The sequence below is a fragment of the Sciurus carolinensis genome, chromosome 13 (genome assembly GCF_902686445.1).
Source record: "Sciurus carolinensis chromosome 13, mSciCar1.2, whole genome shotgun sequence".
NCBI classification, from domain to species: Eukaryota; Metazoa; Chordata; class Mammalia; order Rodentia; family Sciuridae; genus Sciurus; species Sciurus carolinensis.
The window spans coordinates 78574931-78592721 of record NC_062225.1 but is presented as its reverse complement, the minus strand read 5'-3'; the positions used below and the strand labels follow the sequence as shown (position 1 = coordinate 78592721).

At 40.3% G+C, this 17791-nt stretch overlaps 1 protein-coding gene across 1 annotated transcript in view; it reads right to left on the bottom strand.

Moving 5' to 3' along the window:
• Positions 1-426: 426 nt before the first annotated feature.
• Positions 427-17791, bottom strand: part of Apob (apolipoprotein B) — a 38224-nt gene continuing 20859 nt past the window's right edge. Inside the window, exons 21-29 of the mRNA XM_047522404.1 lie at positions 16630-16840; positions 15882-16057; positions 15559-15746; positions 14709-14854; positions 12545-12918; positions 4442-11992; positions 3829-3943; positions 3539-3725; positions 427-2354 (exon numbers count right to left, since the gene is read on the bottom strand). Coding sequence (XP_047378360.1) covers positions 711-2354; positions 3539-3725; positions 3829-3943; positions 4442-11992; positions 12545-12918; positions 14709-14854; positions 15559-15746; positions 15882-16057; positions 16630-16840 — 10592 coding nt within the window. The 3' untranslated portion in view covers positions 427-710. The remainder of the gene's footprint in view (positions 2355-3538; positions 3726-3828; positions 3944-4441; positions 11993-12544; positions 12919-14708; positions 14855-15558; positions 15747-15881; positions 16058-16629; positions 16841-17791) is intronic.

Below are 17791 nucleotides of genomic sequence, written 5' to 3'. Positions count from 1 at the left end.
CAAGGAGACTTCTGGGATTCCTATTGCTATAAAGTCCTTGGGGCTGGGACTCCTTCATCATCCCTATCAGGCTGAGTGAAATAATGAACCTTTTGGAGTATCTCAAAGCCTAACAGCCTTGCCTGGCAAAGGCAGATGGGTTGGTAAGGGAGACTGTGGCACATGAACACAAATGATATGCTTCTCATGGTTGAATAACATAAAAATCTCTGTGAATACTTTTTCCTTTTCACTTGGTAAATTACAGTTCCTGAGATCAACTTCTTCTTTTTGTTAGGTGACAAAATATTTCCCTCCATTGCTTCTCCCTTTCCCTTTCCTTTTACTCTATTACTTAAATCACAGAATGTGTTGAGAGGCTTTGCAATGTCAGAACATTTGAATTGATACCCTCATTCCACTATCTTTCAATACAAGTGAGTCGTATTGATACGCAATAAAGAATTCATTTATTTGCTTTTCCTTTCCCCTCAAGTTTAGTAAAAGAACTCAGATCCTCATTTTCTTTAAGTTGCTAAAAATGTCATTTCCCAGAGGTCAGAGGCCTCCAGAGCTCTCATGCCAACTCCAGTGCAGGTCTAGTTCCTAGCTAGTTCTGCTTGTAGTCAGCTGTTTGCTGCAGGGTTGGATCAATGTATGGTTTTATCAAAAGTTTGGATATATATGAAAGTTTAATTGGAAAAAATGAAAAAAATGAATGCTTTAAAAAATTAAAAGGTGATAGTTAGTTCTCCTGGAGCAAACTTTATGTAGGGGCTCCCATCCTTGATGGTGGCAGACTGCAGCTCTGTCAGGAACTCAGTGATATGTCTTAGAAACATGTGGTAGCTTTGAATGAACAGGTCAATCCATCTGGTGGCCTCAGCAATGAATTTTTCATGGTAATCAGAAATTTGGTCTGAAAAATTCTGTAGTTTAGATCTGAACTGGTGGTGGTAATCAGAAATGATTTCCTTCATTGCTGTGACCCAACTTTTAATTGTTTCCTGAGCAGTGGTAAGAAGCTCTGCAATCTTGTCTTCTCCTATTCCATCTGCTTCAGTAAGGATGCTATGAGATCTTTGGAAAGCTTTGTCCACAAATTGCTCAACTTGACCTGAGAGTTGAAAGGCAAAGCCAGCAGTACTGGAAATATATTTGCAATGGAAGTCCTTAAGGGCAATTACAAAGTTCTTGATCAGATCCAATACCTTTTCTTCAAGTTCATAATATTTTACCATCCAGCCAACTGTACTTGGATCAAAATATTCTTCACGAAGAGCCTTTATGTACTGATGAATCTGCTCTAAGTTTTCAGAAACTCCCTGAAGTTGTTCTTGAATAATTTCATTCAACTTACTAAGAATAAAGTCTAGAAATCCTTCCAGAAAGTAAAGAGGAAATACAGCAAAATCTTTGAAGATTGTTCTTTTCTCATGTAGGTACTCATTAACGAGAGAAGTAAAATTCTTCTCTTTTAAGTTTTTAATGTTTTCTTCTATCTCTTGGAAAGTACGTTTTAAACAGTTCTGAAGGATATCTAGTAGCTCTGAGATATTAAAAGATGAAAGATAATTAAATTTTTCTTGAATATTTTCTGGTAAAGATTCCAACTGTTTCCTATAGTCCAGAATTGTATCTTTTAGATTACCGCTTGTTGAATAATAAGGAACTTTAATCTGTAGGTCTTTGATTAATTCAGTTTTCTCCACTAGGTCTTGGACATAGGAAAGCAGTATGTCTAACTCACTTCGGATACTGGAATTATATACTTGGGACAGTATCTTCCCGACCTCCCTCATGACCATACTTTTGAGTTCATCACTAGTGTATGTCCCAGCTTTCCCTGGGAGATGGAATCTGAAGAACTTCAGGAAATCAATGAATGAGTCAATTAGATGCTTAATTGCCATATTGTACTCCTGGGTAATCTGTAGTAAGCTGTCAAATGTCTTATTCTTGGTTGTCTGGAAACTGGCCTGGCCCTCCTGAGCCAACAGTTCCTGGTACAGATTCTGAGTCTTGTTCTTCCACTCTTGGTAAATTCTTGTGGTGCCACTGGCTGCTCTCTGGAGCCCCATGTCCATCTCATCAATTTGCCTCCTGGCCCCTTGATAGACCTGCTCAGCACTGTTCTGCAGACTTCTCCTCAGCTTTGTAGAAGCATCTCTCAGGTTGAGTCCTGTGTACACCTGATGGTACTTGTTGATGTAGTCATAAAAGGCCTTTGTGGCCTTGGGCACATTGTCTTTTAGAGAGCTTAACAATCTGGAAACTGCCTCTTCTTCCCAATTAAATTTGATCTGAATTTCCTTATCAGATTTCCGGTACCCCCACTCAGTTTTGAATATGTCAAGTTTTTTCTCTGCAGAGGACTAAAACCAGAAAGAAAGAAAGGAAGAAAGAAAGGAAGTGGGGGAGAGAGAGAGAAAGAAAAAGATGAACATGTTTTCAATTACTCTGATAATATACTACACTAAAACTTCATTAGTAGTTACAAGTAAAGATCAGAGGATCTTTTATATTCTAAAGGGGATTTATCTTTCACATGTTGGTTTGTGTGTTTGTTTTATGGTTAAACAAACCCACTATTATTTTCTCTTTATCATATGCCTTAGAAAAGATAAAAAACATGCTTGGCATTTACACAGGAACACTTACCATTAAGGCCTTCCGAGGACTGAAAATGGGGATAGGAGGGGAAGGAGAGGGAAGAAGACAGAAGGAAGCAGAGGCAGAGGAAGGAGGAAAGAGGCAGGGAAAGGCACATTCAGAGAAAGAAGTAGAAAAAAGGGGAAATGTCCGGGGCCCAAGCAGCAGGGAGCCAGAGTACCATCTTAGTATTCATTCCCCAAGCAGACAGCAAACCTTGGTGATAGAATCAGGTTATCTCCCCCTCTGGTAATGACATCTTTGATTTGGCCCTAGCAGAGCTTATAAAAGACATGAGAGTTGAGTCCTTGTATCTCATCAAACAATTCTGTTATGGGGAAGAATTCTGAAGCCTTTAAGAAACCTCCAGAAAGCATGATTCAGGCGATGGGAGGGTGGGCTGTGGCTGTGGTCAGGGGTAGTGTGCTTGCTTAGCATGTACGAGGCCTGGGGCTCAATCCCCAGCCCTGCACATAAATATATAAAAATAAAAAAATAAGCCCAATGATGAAGTATTTGAAAGTGGGGCAGGAGGTGGGGTGTTGTGCTGGGGATGTGACTCTGTGGTAAAGAGATTGCCCAGTACATTCAATACCCTGGGTTAGATCCTCAAGACCACACCAGAAAAAAAAAAAAAAAAAAGTATATTTAGGTGATGAGGCATAACCTTCATCTTTCTGGATTTTCTCAGAAGTAATAAAATAAAAGTGTTAATATGATGTCATGTGAATGACTAATAATTAAATTCAATGAAGGACCAATTGTAAGTCTTTCTGGAGAATAATTCCTCAGTGCCTGTCTTTCATCTAGTTTGAGAATGCTCTGAAAAATTGTCTTAAATTAAATCATCTGTCCCAGTTCTCTCTCCCTGCTCTTGGGCATGAGCAACCCATTAGTTGGGACTTACCTGAGGGTAGAAGTAGAGATTCCACTTTACGCTATGGTTACCTTCTTCTCTCAGGCCCAGGCCCACAGTGCCTATGGCTGGGGAGGCTGCCCAGGAGGCCAGGCCCTTCCCATCTTCTTGGTAGCGCAGGTGGAGTTCAGTGAATGCTGGGCTGGTGATGTCCAGGCCAGCGTCTCCTTCCCAGTCCCTGAAAGCAGAAAGGCATCTGGGTCACAAAGTAAGGGGCACAGAGAGGGTAAACTTCACAATGAGCTTGGAAAAGGAATGAAGTTTCAATGATAGCTTCATACTTCAGTCCTTTATATTTGCTCTCTTCTTTATATTCTGCACTGAAGTCATGATGTGCAAATGTTCCTTTGGTCTTCCAGATGAACACGCCATCTTCCACTTTGTGTGTTCCCACAACTGTAGGGGAGAGAGTTGACATTTTGTTAGATGAATAATTATGGGACACAGAGATCTTTTCATTGGAAAATTTGGAGAATTCTATTTTAACCAAACACCTAACTTACATGTGTTCAACATGCAATGTGTAATCCATAGTGTTTGAAAAGAAAAATATATATATTTTTTTTAGTGCTGGGGATCAAACTCAGAGAATCACACATGCTAGGTATGTGCTCTATCACTGAACTATACTCTTTGCTCTGTAATCTGTTTAAGTAAATAGGGAGAAGACAATGTAAGTCCTAAAATAATTATAGGAAAATCTATTTTCCTTGAACCTATCCTTCTTGAATGTCAGTTTATTTTCTACTGTTTATTTTTTATGTATGGGGTATGTATGTATCTCTTCTTTTTGCTAAGAGTGTAATTGTGCCTTTGGTCATAACTAAATACATAATTATTACAACTTTCATTAAGACCATAGTATCTAGGAAAGGAGTCGGGTCATTTTCTTACCATTTAGGTCATACTCCAGGAACTGTAAGGTTGAACTGCATGTGGAATCCAGGAATGTTTCAATATGATCTACTTTGTTTTTCAAACCAGCACTCCAAGTGACATTATACAGGGGAGAGGCCACCCCAAACTGTGCCGTCAGTTCTCCAAAAATAGGAATCCAAATTCCAGCGGGTATAGAGAACTTAATGGAAGGAATCTCAATAGTCTGCTCAGGCATGATGATGGTAGGCAACTCAAAGTCCGCAACCTTGTTGGCCACCTCATTTAGATCCAGAATAGCACTGCCAACTGAAATACTTTTTGGAAGAGTGAACTGGGACACCGTTAACTGAACTTCAGGTACAGTTACCTCAAAAAAGGGAACTGAGGAGTTTTTTGGTTCAGAATATTTTGTTAAAACAACAACTTCCGGGAATTTTATTTTGGGTAATGTTGGTAAGTTGAGTGCAAATGGTGAAGTTCTTAACTTTTTATAGATTTTCATTTCACTGAAGTCAAGTTTGTAGGATGGAACCTGAAGATCTGTAAATGGGACTTGGAATGTAGGTGTGACAAAAACTGAATTTAGATCACTTAGCCTCAACCCAGGGATAACGAATTTATCAGCCAATTCTTGCACTGGGACAGAGAAAGGGTAGCCACTGGGGTTTTTGGTGTACACAAGAGCAGTTGAAGCATGAAGATACTGTTTACTGCCAGGGCTGGTGGTTACATCCAGCTTTAGGAGATCCCATAAGCTCTTGTCATACACTGGTAGGATGATGTGTTTGAGGTATGACAGGTGTCCTTTTAAGGATCCCGCAATGTCCAGGCGTGCCTCTTCTTGGTTGTTGGAAAGCTGTACATTGTTCTGGAGAGACCCAGAATGGACCTGGATCTCACTTTTCCAGCTGACCTTCTGGTTCTTAGTGTTAGCATTTAGAGTCACTTCCTGGCCAATGTAAGGGATATCAAGGAGGGAATTGGGTTGACTTGCACGAACCTGAACAAGGGCAGACATGGCCCGTGGGGAGAGTTCCAGGGTGGCTTTGCTTACATGTTCTCCTTGTGTGAAAAAGAAATCCTGCAGCTGTAAGTGATTTTTTGTATTGTGTTCCCAGATGGCATATGTACGTCGGAAAGTGGCTTCTCCAGCAAAATTTTCTTTTACTTCAAGGTTCCAGATACTATCAAGTTTGGAAGCCCCTTGTAGCTTCACTGATGACCGAGTGCCCTTGGAATTCAGGTAAGTACTTGCCTCACTGGCAATAGTTCCTGAATATTCCCGTGAAAGGACCGAACCCTTGACATCTCCTTTAGTAGATGACTCAATGGAAAAGTAGGAGGTGAGGCTTTCTAAGCTGAGCTTGTGGTCAACTGCTCCTTTAGCAGTAGAGTATAGCTCTGGAGAATTAAAATCATATTTTAATTCAATAGATGAAGAGACAGTAGGTTTTGACTTGGTATTGCCATTAAGTTCTTGCTTGAAATTCATTCTCAGAATTGGAATATGGACTTTGGCCGTTGTTGTCACCGATGCTTCCATGTTTGTCTTAGTTAAGCTAACAGTGCTATCATGACTGCCTTCCACAAATTTGTTACTAAGAGACAGAGCTGTGGCCAGCTTGAGACCTCTTTTCCTTGTCAAACTTGAGGTGCCCTCTAGTTTGTACTGCAGTGCATCGATGACAAACAAGGAAGAAGAAAGGAAATGAGCAACAATATCTGATTGATTATAAAGCCCAACATTGGTATTCAGTGTGATGACACTGGATTTAAAAGAAAAATCATAAGTAATATTGCCTAGGGCTGGAATAAAAATATTGTTCACAGTACTCAGTTCCTTGAGTAGATTCCTAGGGGCACGAAGGACTGACAGCTCAAGGGATGGGAGGACAAATGTGTGTGAAGGCACATAAAAGCCAGACCCTGGGAGGGTGAAATTGGGGCTGGTGATCGCTTTGGGGATCACGTGACTGGAGGCTGACATCTCTATTGTGAATGGAGACACTTCCATGTCGATGACTGGAATAGTATATCTGGGAGTTTGAAAGGTCCTGGGGAGCTTGTTGAGAGATCTTTCAACTTCATACTCACCAAAATTACTTTTTGCTTCATTATAGGATGTAGTGAGAAAATCTAAGGCATTGTCTCTGACTTTCTCAAAATGTCTGTCCAAGGAATTGATATTCTGATTGATAAACTCAAAAACCACACCCAAAGGAATTGCAAAGGAATGCTTGTCTTTGTTTTTTTTATACTGAGCCTTTACACTTAAATCAAACGATTGCTTTGTTGTTTTCAAGAAATCCTTTAAGCCTGTTTCTTCCCATATGGAGAAATCTTTCAGTGAGGGTGTTGTGAGTGTTGTATAAGGTAGATTTATTTCAGGAATTGTCAAAGGAATGTTCAAGAAATCCAGGTTGGCATCTCCATTGATTCCTACGTGGGCTTCCATGCTGTGCTCATTGTTTGTGGCAGAGAAATTTTGATTGTATTTATACTGATTGAACCTAGCACTTGCTTGCCAACTTGCTTGTTGGGCTTGAGGACTCAGGGACATTGCATAGTTGTTGAGGAAGTCTATCTTCCCTATCAATTTTAGTGGAAAACTAACTTTCAAATTCCCTTCATTATTTGTGGATGTGGTAATTTCAAATGGCTGTGCTGAAAAGAAAAGAGAATTTTTCAAAGTTCCAATAACTTTTCCATTTAAATGAGCATTGTGGTTGCCAGTTATCTCTGCCTTCCCTTCTTTGAGCAGTGCTATGCCATTAGCAGTTAGAACACTGCGGCCCACATGCTGGGATTCAACTTCAGACTTAATTTCAAACTTGGAAGAGTCAAGGAAGCCAGATTCATAAGCAATGTTTTGGTTTACTCTTAGATGTTTGCTGCTGATATTATTAGATAATCCAAAGGAAGTGATAGGTCCTTCCACGGTGAAGCTGATCTGTGATTCATGTATTCCCTCATCTGAGAAGTTGAGACAGGCCAGTTTCCATGACCCTATTTCAGAAGAAGTCCATGTTAAGCGTCCAGCTTCCAGCAGTGTCTTGATATCATTGTTCAGACCAAACTTACTGGACAAGTCCAGTTTGGGGATATTCAATTTGTGGAAGTACTTTGTATGACTGTCCAGTTTAAGCTGATTGTTTATCTTGACAATTATACCATTATTAAACTCTACTGTATTTTTTTCTGTGTGTAAATTTGCCATTGTATCTGATTTTCCTTCAATGGCATTTCCAGAAAATAGTATTTCACTTTCATGCTCTGTTCTCAGGTACTTGCTGGAGAATATCATGGATTCCTTCAGAACCAGTGGATTAATCTTAGGATCTGAGAGTTGTGCATTTGCTTGGAAATCAAAATTGAGAACTTCTAATTTGGACTGTCCTTTGGCAATGATGGAAGCTGCAATCTCTCCTTTGTGCTCTGAACTAGTTATGTTCTGTATGTTAGCATTTGCATCTAATGTGAAAAGGGGAGATTGGACTTTCAAAATACTATTCAACTTGCCAAAAGCAGGTATTCCTATTGTATGTGAGACATGGGGAAGCTGGAAGTCTGGTATGTGAAGCTCAGGAACTTGAAAATCTTTCAGGTTGAGATTTGGGATCACAAATTCTGGAATTGTGATTTCTGGTAAATGGAAGTCTGGCAGTGTGGGGAAAGCAAGAGGGGTGTCTTCCATCTTCAGATCCCTCAGATACACTTTTGGAACTGGCCATTGCAGGTCACTGTTCAGCATTTGGTCAATGGTTCTGATGATCTTTGCTTTGATTTCTACCAAGTCGATTGTAAAGGAAGGAATGTGGAAGGTGTTGAGGATAGTAAATTCTGGGGTAGAAAACCTGGATGGGATTTTTATATTTTTCAACTCTTTGAAGTTTATCCGAACTGATGGAATCCTCAGATCCGTCAGGGGGACTGTGAAGTCAGGAGTCTGGAAGGTGGCTTCCCGAAGAGCACGGAGACTAACCTCGAAGGCAGGCAGGGTCCCGAGGATGGTCTGGATTTTAGGAACAGTGAACCCTTGTTCCACCAATGCTTTCACGTTTTCAGCCCAGTCTTGGATAGAATATTGCTTTGCAAAGTCAGTAAGGTTCTTAGCAGCAAGAATCCACCAATCAGTAATGTAGGTGACAAGTGTATTATAAACCTGGCCCACTAGAGACAGGTATCGCTCAAGTTCCCGCTGAATGTCCATTTGATAGATTCGGTCTCGTACATCTTCTAGAGTTTCTTGGAATCTGGCTTTCATGTGAACCAAAGGTGCAGAATTGAATGCATCCTGTAACCAATCAATGAATAAAGTTAGTTTGGTGTCTTTTAGCTTTTCCCAATAGATACAGACCATGGCCTTGATGTCCTCTATAAACAGTTTTAGTGCTTCAGCTTTCTGTGGCAGTTCCAGAGCCTGAATTTCACCATTGATTCTCTGAGTCACCTCATGAATTTTTTTATTGGTTTCATTTACAAACTGGTGGTAATCAAAGGATTTTAATTTCTTTACCAACATGTCAAGCAATATATTTACTTCCTCAATGAATTTTTTAAAAGACAGTGCTTCAAGCCGTTTGACTGCATCATCAATAAACCCAAGCAATCTCTCATAGTAATCTTTTATCTCAACCTGCTCTAGGACATTGCTTAGTTTTTGAACAATCTCCTTCAGTTTATATTTGTGGGCCAACTGTACTGATTCATCCATTAAAACCTGGATTTGTTGGTCTACTTCATATTTCTTAATTAACTCATGGACTATGACTCTAAAAACATTGATTTTCTCAGTTACTTCAAAATCTTCAATAAGATTTGTAACAAAGTATTTGACATGTTCAATAATGTCCTTTATTCTTTGAAATAGAATTGTTGTTCTCAATTGATCTAAAAGGACTCTGACATCAATAGCCTCAACCTGTTGTTTTAACTCTGTGGCAAGGTCCTCGATGTCTATATTCTGAATCTGTGTGTTGAACTGCTGCAATTTTTCTTTTATCTGAATTCTGATTTGATACTTGGTATCCACATTTCGAATCCAGGAAGCAGTACTACTTCTAGTTTTGTCAAAATCAATATTTTCAATGAATTCACATAGATCATGAATTGTCTTTACTAAATTTACACAGATACGATAATGTTCATTAAGTATCTTCCATTTTTCAATGATTCGATCAATAATCTCGGCAATAGCCATTTTAAAATCATGTAGATCATAATTATCTTTAATATACTGATCAAATTGTATCACATATGTCTGAAGTTGAGAGAGTTTTTCATTAAAGTTGATTTTGGCATTATCCAACGCAATTTGTAGATCATTTTCTGTAATTCTATAATTTTCTGTGAAAGTGTTTAGTTTCTCCTTGGCCCTGGAAACTTGTCTCTCCCAATTAAGTGCATTCAGATAGTCATTAACTTGCTGTGGGAGTCTGTCGAGGGTTGCTCTGTATTTCCTCACAAACTGATCAATATTGATGCGTTTCAATTCTTTCTGAATGGTTTCCAGAGCAGTTATAATTACTATTCGATTCCTCTCCAGATATTCTGGCAGAGTTTCAAAGAATGGGAGGCTGATGGTGTGAACATCTTGGTTCTTATCATACTTTACAAATGCAACAATTGTGAATTCTTGGGGCTTGTCAACAGCATCTCTCATCTCTAAAGCATCAATGACATTGACGGGCTTGCTGAGTACAAATGGCACTTTAATCGGGGAGTCTAGCATAGTAAGGTCAGCCAGGGCTCTCCCACTAAGCTCCACACCAATTTTGTCTTTAGTGTTGTAAGCTTCAAAGTCCTGACTGTACTCATTGTTGTTCAATTGGGTCTTGAGTTTCCAGGTGCTTGTCTGCTCGCCCGGAGTGAGCAGGGCACTGACTTTGTGATCAAGAGCTGTACTGATGCTTTTGCTGGACATGAGATGACTTGTGGACCCTTTGTAATCATGAGAGAAAGTGAGGGCCAGCGGTTCTGCTTTCAGCAGGAATTTGCTATAGAGTTGCCCAGTATGCTCTCCCCAGAGAGACAGTTTTCCATTGCCATTCGTATGTGCATCGATGGCCATGGTGAATGGGGCCATTACAGAACGGAAAACATTGCTGAAATGCAGAGAGTCTGAATTATAGTTTGTACTGATGTCAATGGATGACGCCAACCCAGCAATGTCAGTGTTGAGCCGATGGCTAAACTCCACACCCTGAATCCGAGCTATGGTGTCTGCTTTATAACTTGCTGATAAGTCAGCATAAGAAATGGTGTAGATATGTTTTATTTCATCATTTTGGTAGGCTCCTTTGAGGTTACCAGCCACATTCAGCTTCAGGGGTTCCAGCCGTAATTTCCCATTGCTGGTCAGATCCAGAGCACTGTATCTCAGGTCATTGTTTAAAGTAGTTACAAGAGAAAAGGGCTGTAACTGTAAGTTAAAATTCTGCTTGTAAAACTTGTCAGTGCTGTAAATGTTGTCAAGTTTTGAAGAGAAGTCCAGTGATAAACCTGCGATGTTCAAACTGTTGGAGTGGTCCAGTTTCATTTCAGCATATGAGCCCATTAGGTCATTTGAAAGCTTCAGTCCTTCCTGGCTGATTTTGAAGTTGAAAACGTTTTTGCTGTCGACACCCAGAAGCATGGCCTGATAAGTACTTCCCAGTGATATCTCTGTGAGGGCCGCTTTGCCATCCAGGCTGAATTTTGCATTGTGTTCCCTGAAGCGACCATTTGTTGTTAATTTCATGGATGCCCCAGACAGATCAAGGTCTGCATTCAGCTCGTTCTCCAGCAACAAGGGACTGTACTTCAGGCTGGTGGTTGCACTTGTAGATAATCCATCTCGGGCAATCCTTAGTGTTGCCTTATGAGCACCAGTGTTAATTTTGTCAGTGCCCAAGATGTCAGCATTTAATTCAACACCATGGGAATTCAGTGACCCAGAAAGCAGGGTGAAGAACCTCATTGACTTGTAGTCAGCCTGATACTCAGAACGTAGCAATGCATTTTGCTTAGAGAAGGTCAGATCCACCTTGTTAAAAGTAGAAAAGTCCTCGTACTTTCCATTGCTGTCAGATTTCACTGTCAGTTCGTAGTTCTCATATTTCAGGGAAGCAGTATTTTTAATGATACCACCTTGCAAGTCAGAGGTGGAGGTGAGGGAGAGGGTTCCATCTTTGTATCTTCCGGTTATCTGGTTGGTGCCCTGGAGGTAGGAGGAGTTAAACCTCAGGTTGGACTCTCCACTTAACTGGCCAGTGGTAGAATCCCTCTGACAAGACAGGTCAAATATGCCTTTAGCATAGAACGAAGAGGCTCTGAATTGCCCATCAATCTTGACATCTTTGACATATAAATGTTGTTTCTTTTTTGAGTCCAAATGGACTGAAGCAGACATCTGTGGTCCCCAGGCACTAGATGCCTCAAATGTTAGTAAACCTTTTGAGGCTGGGTTGTTTCCAACTTTTTCTACATGACTGAACTTGATATTTGAATCCAGAAATTTGTGGCGTAGAGACCCATCGCAAGATAATGTGAACATATTTCTGTGGTCATAAGCTGTTTCTCCAGAACCTAATGTAAAAATGAAAGACATTGGTTAAATTAAGTAAAAAAAATGTGCAGAACAATTTTTGTTGGAAATCTTTTAATAAAAAGTCCCATTTATCTGGGTCAGTTTTGTAATAGTCTCCTCATGTATAATGCAAACACAAAATTTGATAACAAGGTATTCCTCCAGGAAGCTTTCCCTGACTGCTGCAGATCTTTTTGGGCTCCCTTATTGAGGGTTTCACTGCACCTTACACTAGTACACCCCTGTGGCACTCATGCTGGCTGAATTATGATTAATAAAGTAAACTAGGTGCACCTTACACACCCTATCATAACTCTTCTCACACTGAATTTTAGTTGCTACTTTATATACTCCTTTCCTTATTATTACCTACGAGTCTTTTGAATGCATATTACATGCTCAAAAATATTCTTATGAGTTGAGTGAATGAAAAGACTTCTAAGTAGCAAAGAAAATAAGAAAGTTCATGTCCTTTCCTCCCTAGAGGGGGCTCTCCTACCAGAAACTGCAACGAATTAGCTCTGTGCATCCTTCTCCTGAGCATGGCTCACCTTGAATGCTGTAGGAAAACACGTCAATCACAGAGTTGGCCTTCACATGGTACTGAGCCTGAAGTGCGAAGTGGTCTCTGCTGGTGTTGCCGCCGGTGTAGGAGGCAGACCAGTTGTACAAGTTGCTGTAGACATTTGTGGAGAGGTCCAGAACACCCAAAAGAGGTACTCGCAGTTGATACAACTTGGGAATGGTAAAAGTGGGGACTTGGAATTCTTGAGATGGCAGCTGGAATCCCACAGACTTGAAGTTGAGGGCTGGTGTCCTAATAGTCTCTAGCATCTTTAGATCTTTGGAAGATTTGCCACCAAAAGGCAAAGGAATCTCAATTTTCATACTGTTCTTGTTCAAGGTATATTTGACCCGGCCATCACTGAAATGAAGAACAACGTCGATAAGTCAGACATCAAGACCTCAAAACTCTCTGCCATCTGATCTTCTTAGCAACATTGCATCTACTCCATTCCCAAACTCTATTTTTTATTACACTACTTCCCGTGCCTAGAGTCCTTTGCTTTTTCCTCTACCTGCCCAACGAACTCTTTTGAAGCCCTTCCAAGAGACATCCCTTAGCATTTCCATTCTCCCCAAGTCATAGCTAATTTCTCTCATTCTTAAAGTGATAGTCTCCTACACCTATCACAAAGAGCATGTCCTAACCTTGCTTATATAATGAGTTATTTGTTCATTTTATGATGTCTGTACAGCATCTTCCTGGGAGGAAAAACTATACCTTATCTAGTTTCTATCTTCTTACTGTACCTAGTCTAGTATTTTGCACAAGATGGACCTTTGGTACATATTTGCTACACTTTTGAGGTAACTTGATATGTGGAATGTACACAGAAATAAAAGGCAATAAATTTGGATGAGAGCTTCAACTTCCACTAAATGGTAATGTTATCTCAGTGAATTAGTGTCTCTGAGTCTCTGCGATGCTTTCTGCATAGTGGGGACAATAATACCCTTTCTGCTGAACTCACAGAGATGGCCTTGGATATCAAGTGAGAAAAAAATACCTACAAGCACTTTGCAGTCTTTTCAATACCATACCCATGTCATGTACTAACAGGATAACTTATGAAAAATAAAGTAGGAAGAGGGGTTTAGTTACTATGTGCAAATAAATTGCTCACTGTTTTGCTGCACAAGGATCCCCACTTTTAGCAGGAGGAGGACTGATGACCAGTCAGGCCCTGTGCAATTCATAGGTCCTGAAACACCAGCAGTGAAAGGGGGTTCCTGAGTCCTCTGTGCTGCCGCTTTTCTTAATCTCCTACAGTCTTTTTCCATATAGGTGCTTTGGCAGACTTCTGCCCATTTATAATAATCTGGCCTATTAAACCGATCCTCTGCCATTGACCATGGGAAGGTCCACATGACATAGGCCACTTATTTTTTTCACCCTTGAGGAAAATACAGAGATTGATCAACTTAGAAAATACACTTGTTTTTTCAGCTCATGCTCTGAATTTCTATTTTCATGAAATAAGGCAAGCAAAGCATTTACATACATTTTTGTAAATCCAGAAAAGGACTGAGCAGTTTGTAGTCTGACTTTTTTTGGTAAGGGTTAAGTTGTATTTCTAAACTGAGTCTCTCTCAGAATGTTGCCTTTATTGGATGCTCAACGGTTATTCTGACTCTCCATAATTCAACACCAAGCCCATACTCAATAATTCCTCCAGCTACTCTTGAACTCTTCACAATCAAACAAGTGTGAGTATATCCTGATCTGGAGCAAGAGGGTGTTTACTTGTGATGGAAGAAAGCTGAATGCCTTTCAAATTCAGATTGTAGTGAATAAAACATCTTAGGAGGAAAGTACCAGAATTTCTCAATTGTTTTTTAGGTCCTTCCTGACTGGGTTGACCTTCGTGTTCGGACTTCATGTTTAACAATGCAAAAGTGCCACAGTATTTATACTATAGTTATTCATCTCCTTAAAAATGCTTACATTAGGGGCTGGGGAGATAGCTCAGTTGGTAGAGTGCTTGCCTTGCAAGCACAAGGCCCTGGGTTCGATCCCCAGCACCGCAAAAAAAAAAAAAAAAAAGCTTATATTATTTCTCTTAAAAAATAAATAAAAAGTCACAATCATGCTATGTCAAATTTTCACATACTTTGCATAGTTTGAGAAACTTCACTGGTTTCTTCTTTTACCTTTTTAAGAAGAGGTTTTCTGGGATTTGGAAGTCTGGCAATCTCATTTTCTGGAGGTTCAATTCTGTTAGGCCATTGAGGTGATCCTGCAATGTCTGGGCATATGGAAGACTCTCAGATGCCTTCTGAAGCCAGCTGTTTGTTGCCTACACAATGATAGAAGATTTTTAGAGCAAGGAGTGGGACTGGGTGAGCCTCAAAGTGAAATAACATTAGGTGATAATCCAGATTTGACAGGTTAATTATCAAGCAGAACAATGAAGTGAAAGTTAAAAATAAGATACACAACTGGGCATGGTGGTGCATATAATCCCAGTGGCTCTGGAGGCTGAGGCAGGAGGATCACAAGTTCAAAATCAGCCTCAGCAACTTAGCAAGCCTCTAAGAAACTTAGTGAAACCCTGTCTCAAAATAAAAAGTAAAAACCCCTGAGGATGTGGCTCAATAGTTAAGCACCCCTGGGGTTAATCCCTGGTCCCAAAATAATAATAATAGTAATAATAATGTTACAGAAAATTATGAATTCAGATTGCCTGTAACTGATCTTTTCCCATATTTTAGGAAAATAATATGCAATATAGACTCCTAACCAGTGTCTTGAAGTTCCTGTTCATAAATTTAGGCAGAGAAAACTCTTCTGTGTAGTACATTCACTTGGTATTTATCATATTCAGCTTCGTGTAACTGGGAAACTAGGCAAGTTTGATGTTTCTGTTCTCTCCAGAAATTTCTTGGGTGTAGGAAGCATGCCTTAAGCATCTTTTGATACCCTCCTGCACTTAACTTAGAGTTAAGTTTGTGATTAACACTTAAAACTGTGGATCTATTTTGCTGATTGATTCATACTTACAACTATTAATTTGGATCCCATGTGCCGGAGAGTCATGTCTGTTTGGGGAACTCTGTGATCCAGGAGACTACTGGCATACACATGCAAGGTTCTAGGATAATCAGAGAGCTCCACTGGGAAATTGGAGGCGACTTTTTTGGTATCCACATTGGTACCTGCGTTCCATTCAAATTCAATCTTCTCATCATCTGAAAAGGTATGTGTGAATAGTTGTCAGTGGGACAGTGGTGCAACACAGGTCAGCCTGTGTCCGTGGCTCTTGGCAGTTACACTGAAGTACACAGCACCCTTGGAAGTGCTTGTGTGGGAGAAGAGGCACATACCATAGCGACAGACCAGTCTCTTGGAAACTGTTGAGCCATACGCTGTAGCAGATGAGTCCATCTGGAGGAACAGTTTAGTTGGGGACCAGCGGGTCAGGATCTCACTTCTGGCTTCTGCTTGTAAGCGGGGTATGGAAATGATACCTTTGATTTTGCTTTCTTCCTTAGTGTCACAACTATGGAAAAGAAAATCATTTGGCATCAACGATTTTTCCATTCAAAGGACATACACAGAATTCAACAGTCAGATGTTGTATTTTTTAGTGATAAATGTAAGATACACGAATGGGTGAGAAACAAGACCATAGAAAGACCAAATGCATTAACTTCAAGGCCAATACTCAGTGCAAGTGCAGGGCTTTGCAGGAAACAGATGAACTTTTTGAAAATTGTTTCAGTCTGCTTTGCTGTTTATGAACTCTTGGCCTTGGCCAAATGATTAAACTGCTCAGAGCTACCATTTCCTTGCCTATAAAACAGGGAAATTCATACCTACCTTGCAGTTTATGGTGAGGACTCAGAAAATTTTTTAGTGTACCCAGCACAGTATTTTATAAGTGAATAGTAAGTATAGGATAAATGATAGAAAGATCCAACTGAAAATGTGTAGAGGGTCAAGACGTTGAGGACCCTATTTTCCAGATTATAGACCAGAGATGCATCTGTCTTGGTTAGATTTAAAGCTGGGGAAGAAGGGAAAGAGCCACCAGAGCCTGAAGCTCAGATTGGATCCCCATGCCTTCCTTACCTTATGTGGCCCATGAGAGCCACTTCGGTGATTTTCTTGTTCTGAATGTCCAGGGTGAGTTTGTAAGACTTTTTGTCCTGAGTAGATTCATCACTAACTCTGAGGATTGTCCCAAGGTCAACATTAAGATCTGGAATTTGGATTTCACTGAATAAAGTTCTACTCTGCCGATTATATTTGAACATCATTGTAGCCTCGGTCTGCTTCACACCTGAAAGTGTATAAAATAATTAAAATGTGTGTGCGAAGAGGATATGCTTAGGAAAAGGAGGGAAAGGAAAAGGTAGAGAAACCCTTGGTACTCAGTGTGCTTAAACAAGGACACAGTTCAGGATTTTACCTTACATTTTTAACTCTGTGATAGTCATAATTCATGCAACTTGCAAGTATTTACTGCTGGTGGATTATGTGTTGGGCACTTCTCTTGGAATTGGGGAGTCTTGCCCTTACAGAGTTAACTTCTAATGGGGAGTACAATTGGGTACCAGCCAATTACCTGCATCAGATGGTAATAAATGTGAAGAAACTGGATATGAAGATAAAGGAAAGGGAGAGAAGAAAAGCTGTTTAATACATAGTGGTCAGAGAGGTTCTCTCTGCTAAAGGGATACGTGGGCAGAGACCACATGAGGAGAAGGGATGAGGCATGCCAATTCTGCAGGAAGCCTTATAGGCCGAGGGTCGTATAGGCAAAGGTCCTGGGGTCGGGGACGCTTAGCATGTTCAGGGATGTAATATGGCCAGAATCTGACCATTTTTCATATCTCTTCTGCTACCACTGTCATTCAAAGCACCTACTTCTCTTGCTTGGATTCCTGTAGTAACTTACATACCAGTTTCCTTTCCTCTTCTGCAACCTTTTCTCAACATAAACATAAACCAGGAAAAACCTCCAATGTCTTCTTATTTTATTCATAGGAAAAGTCAAAGTTCTTACCGTGGCTTCCAAGACCATCTCTCCCCTGCCTCCCCTTATTTCTATGATCTCGTCTTCTATCACTTTCCTCCCTGATCTCTGCTTCAGCCACACTGGCTTTCTTCCTTCTCTTCAAACATGGCAGTCACGTCCTCGCACCTGCTGACTCCTTAGCCTACAACACTCACGGCACAGGGATGACCTCCCTCATGTCTCTTTTTGCTGTTCACTTTACCAATGAGACTT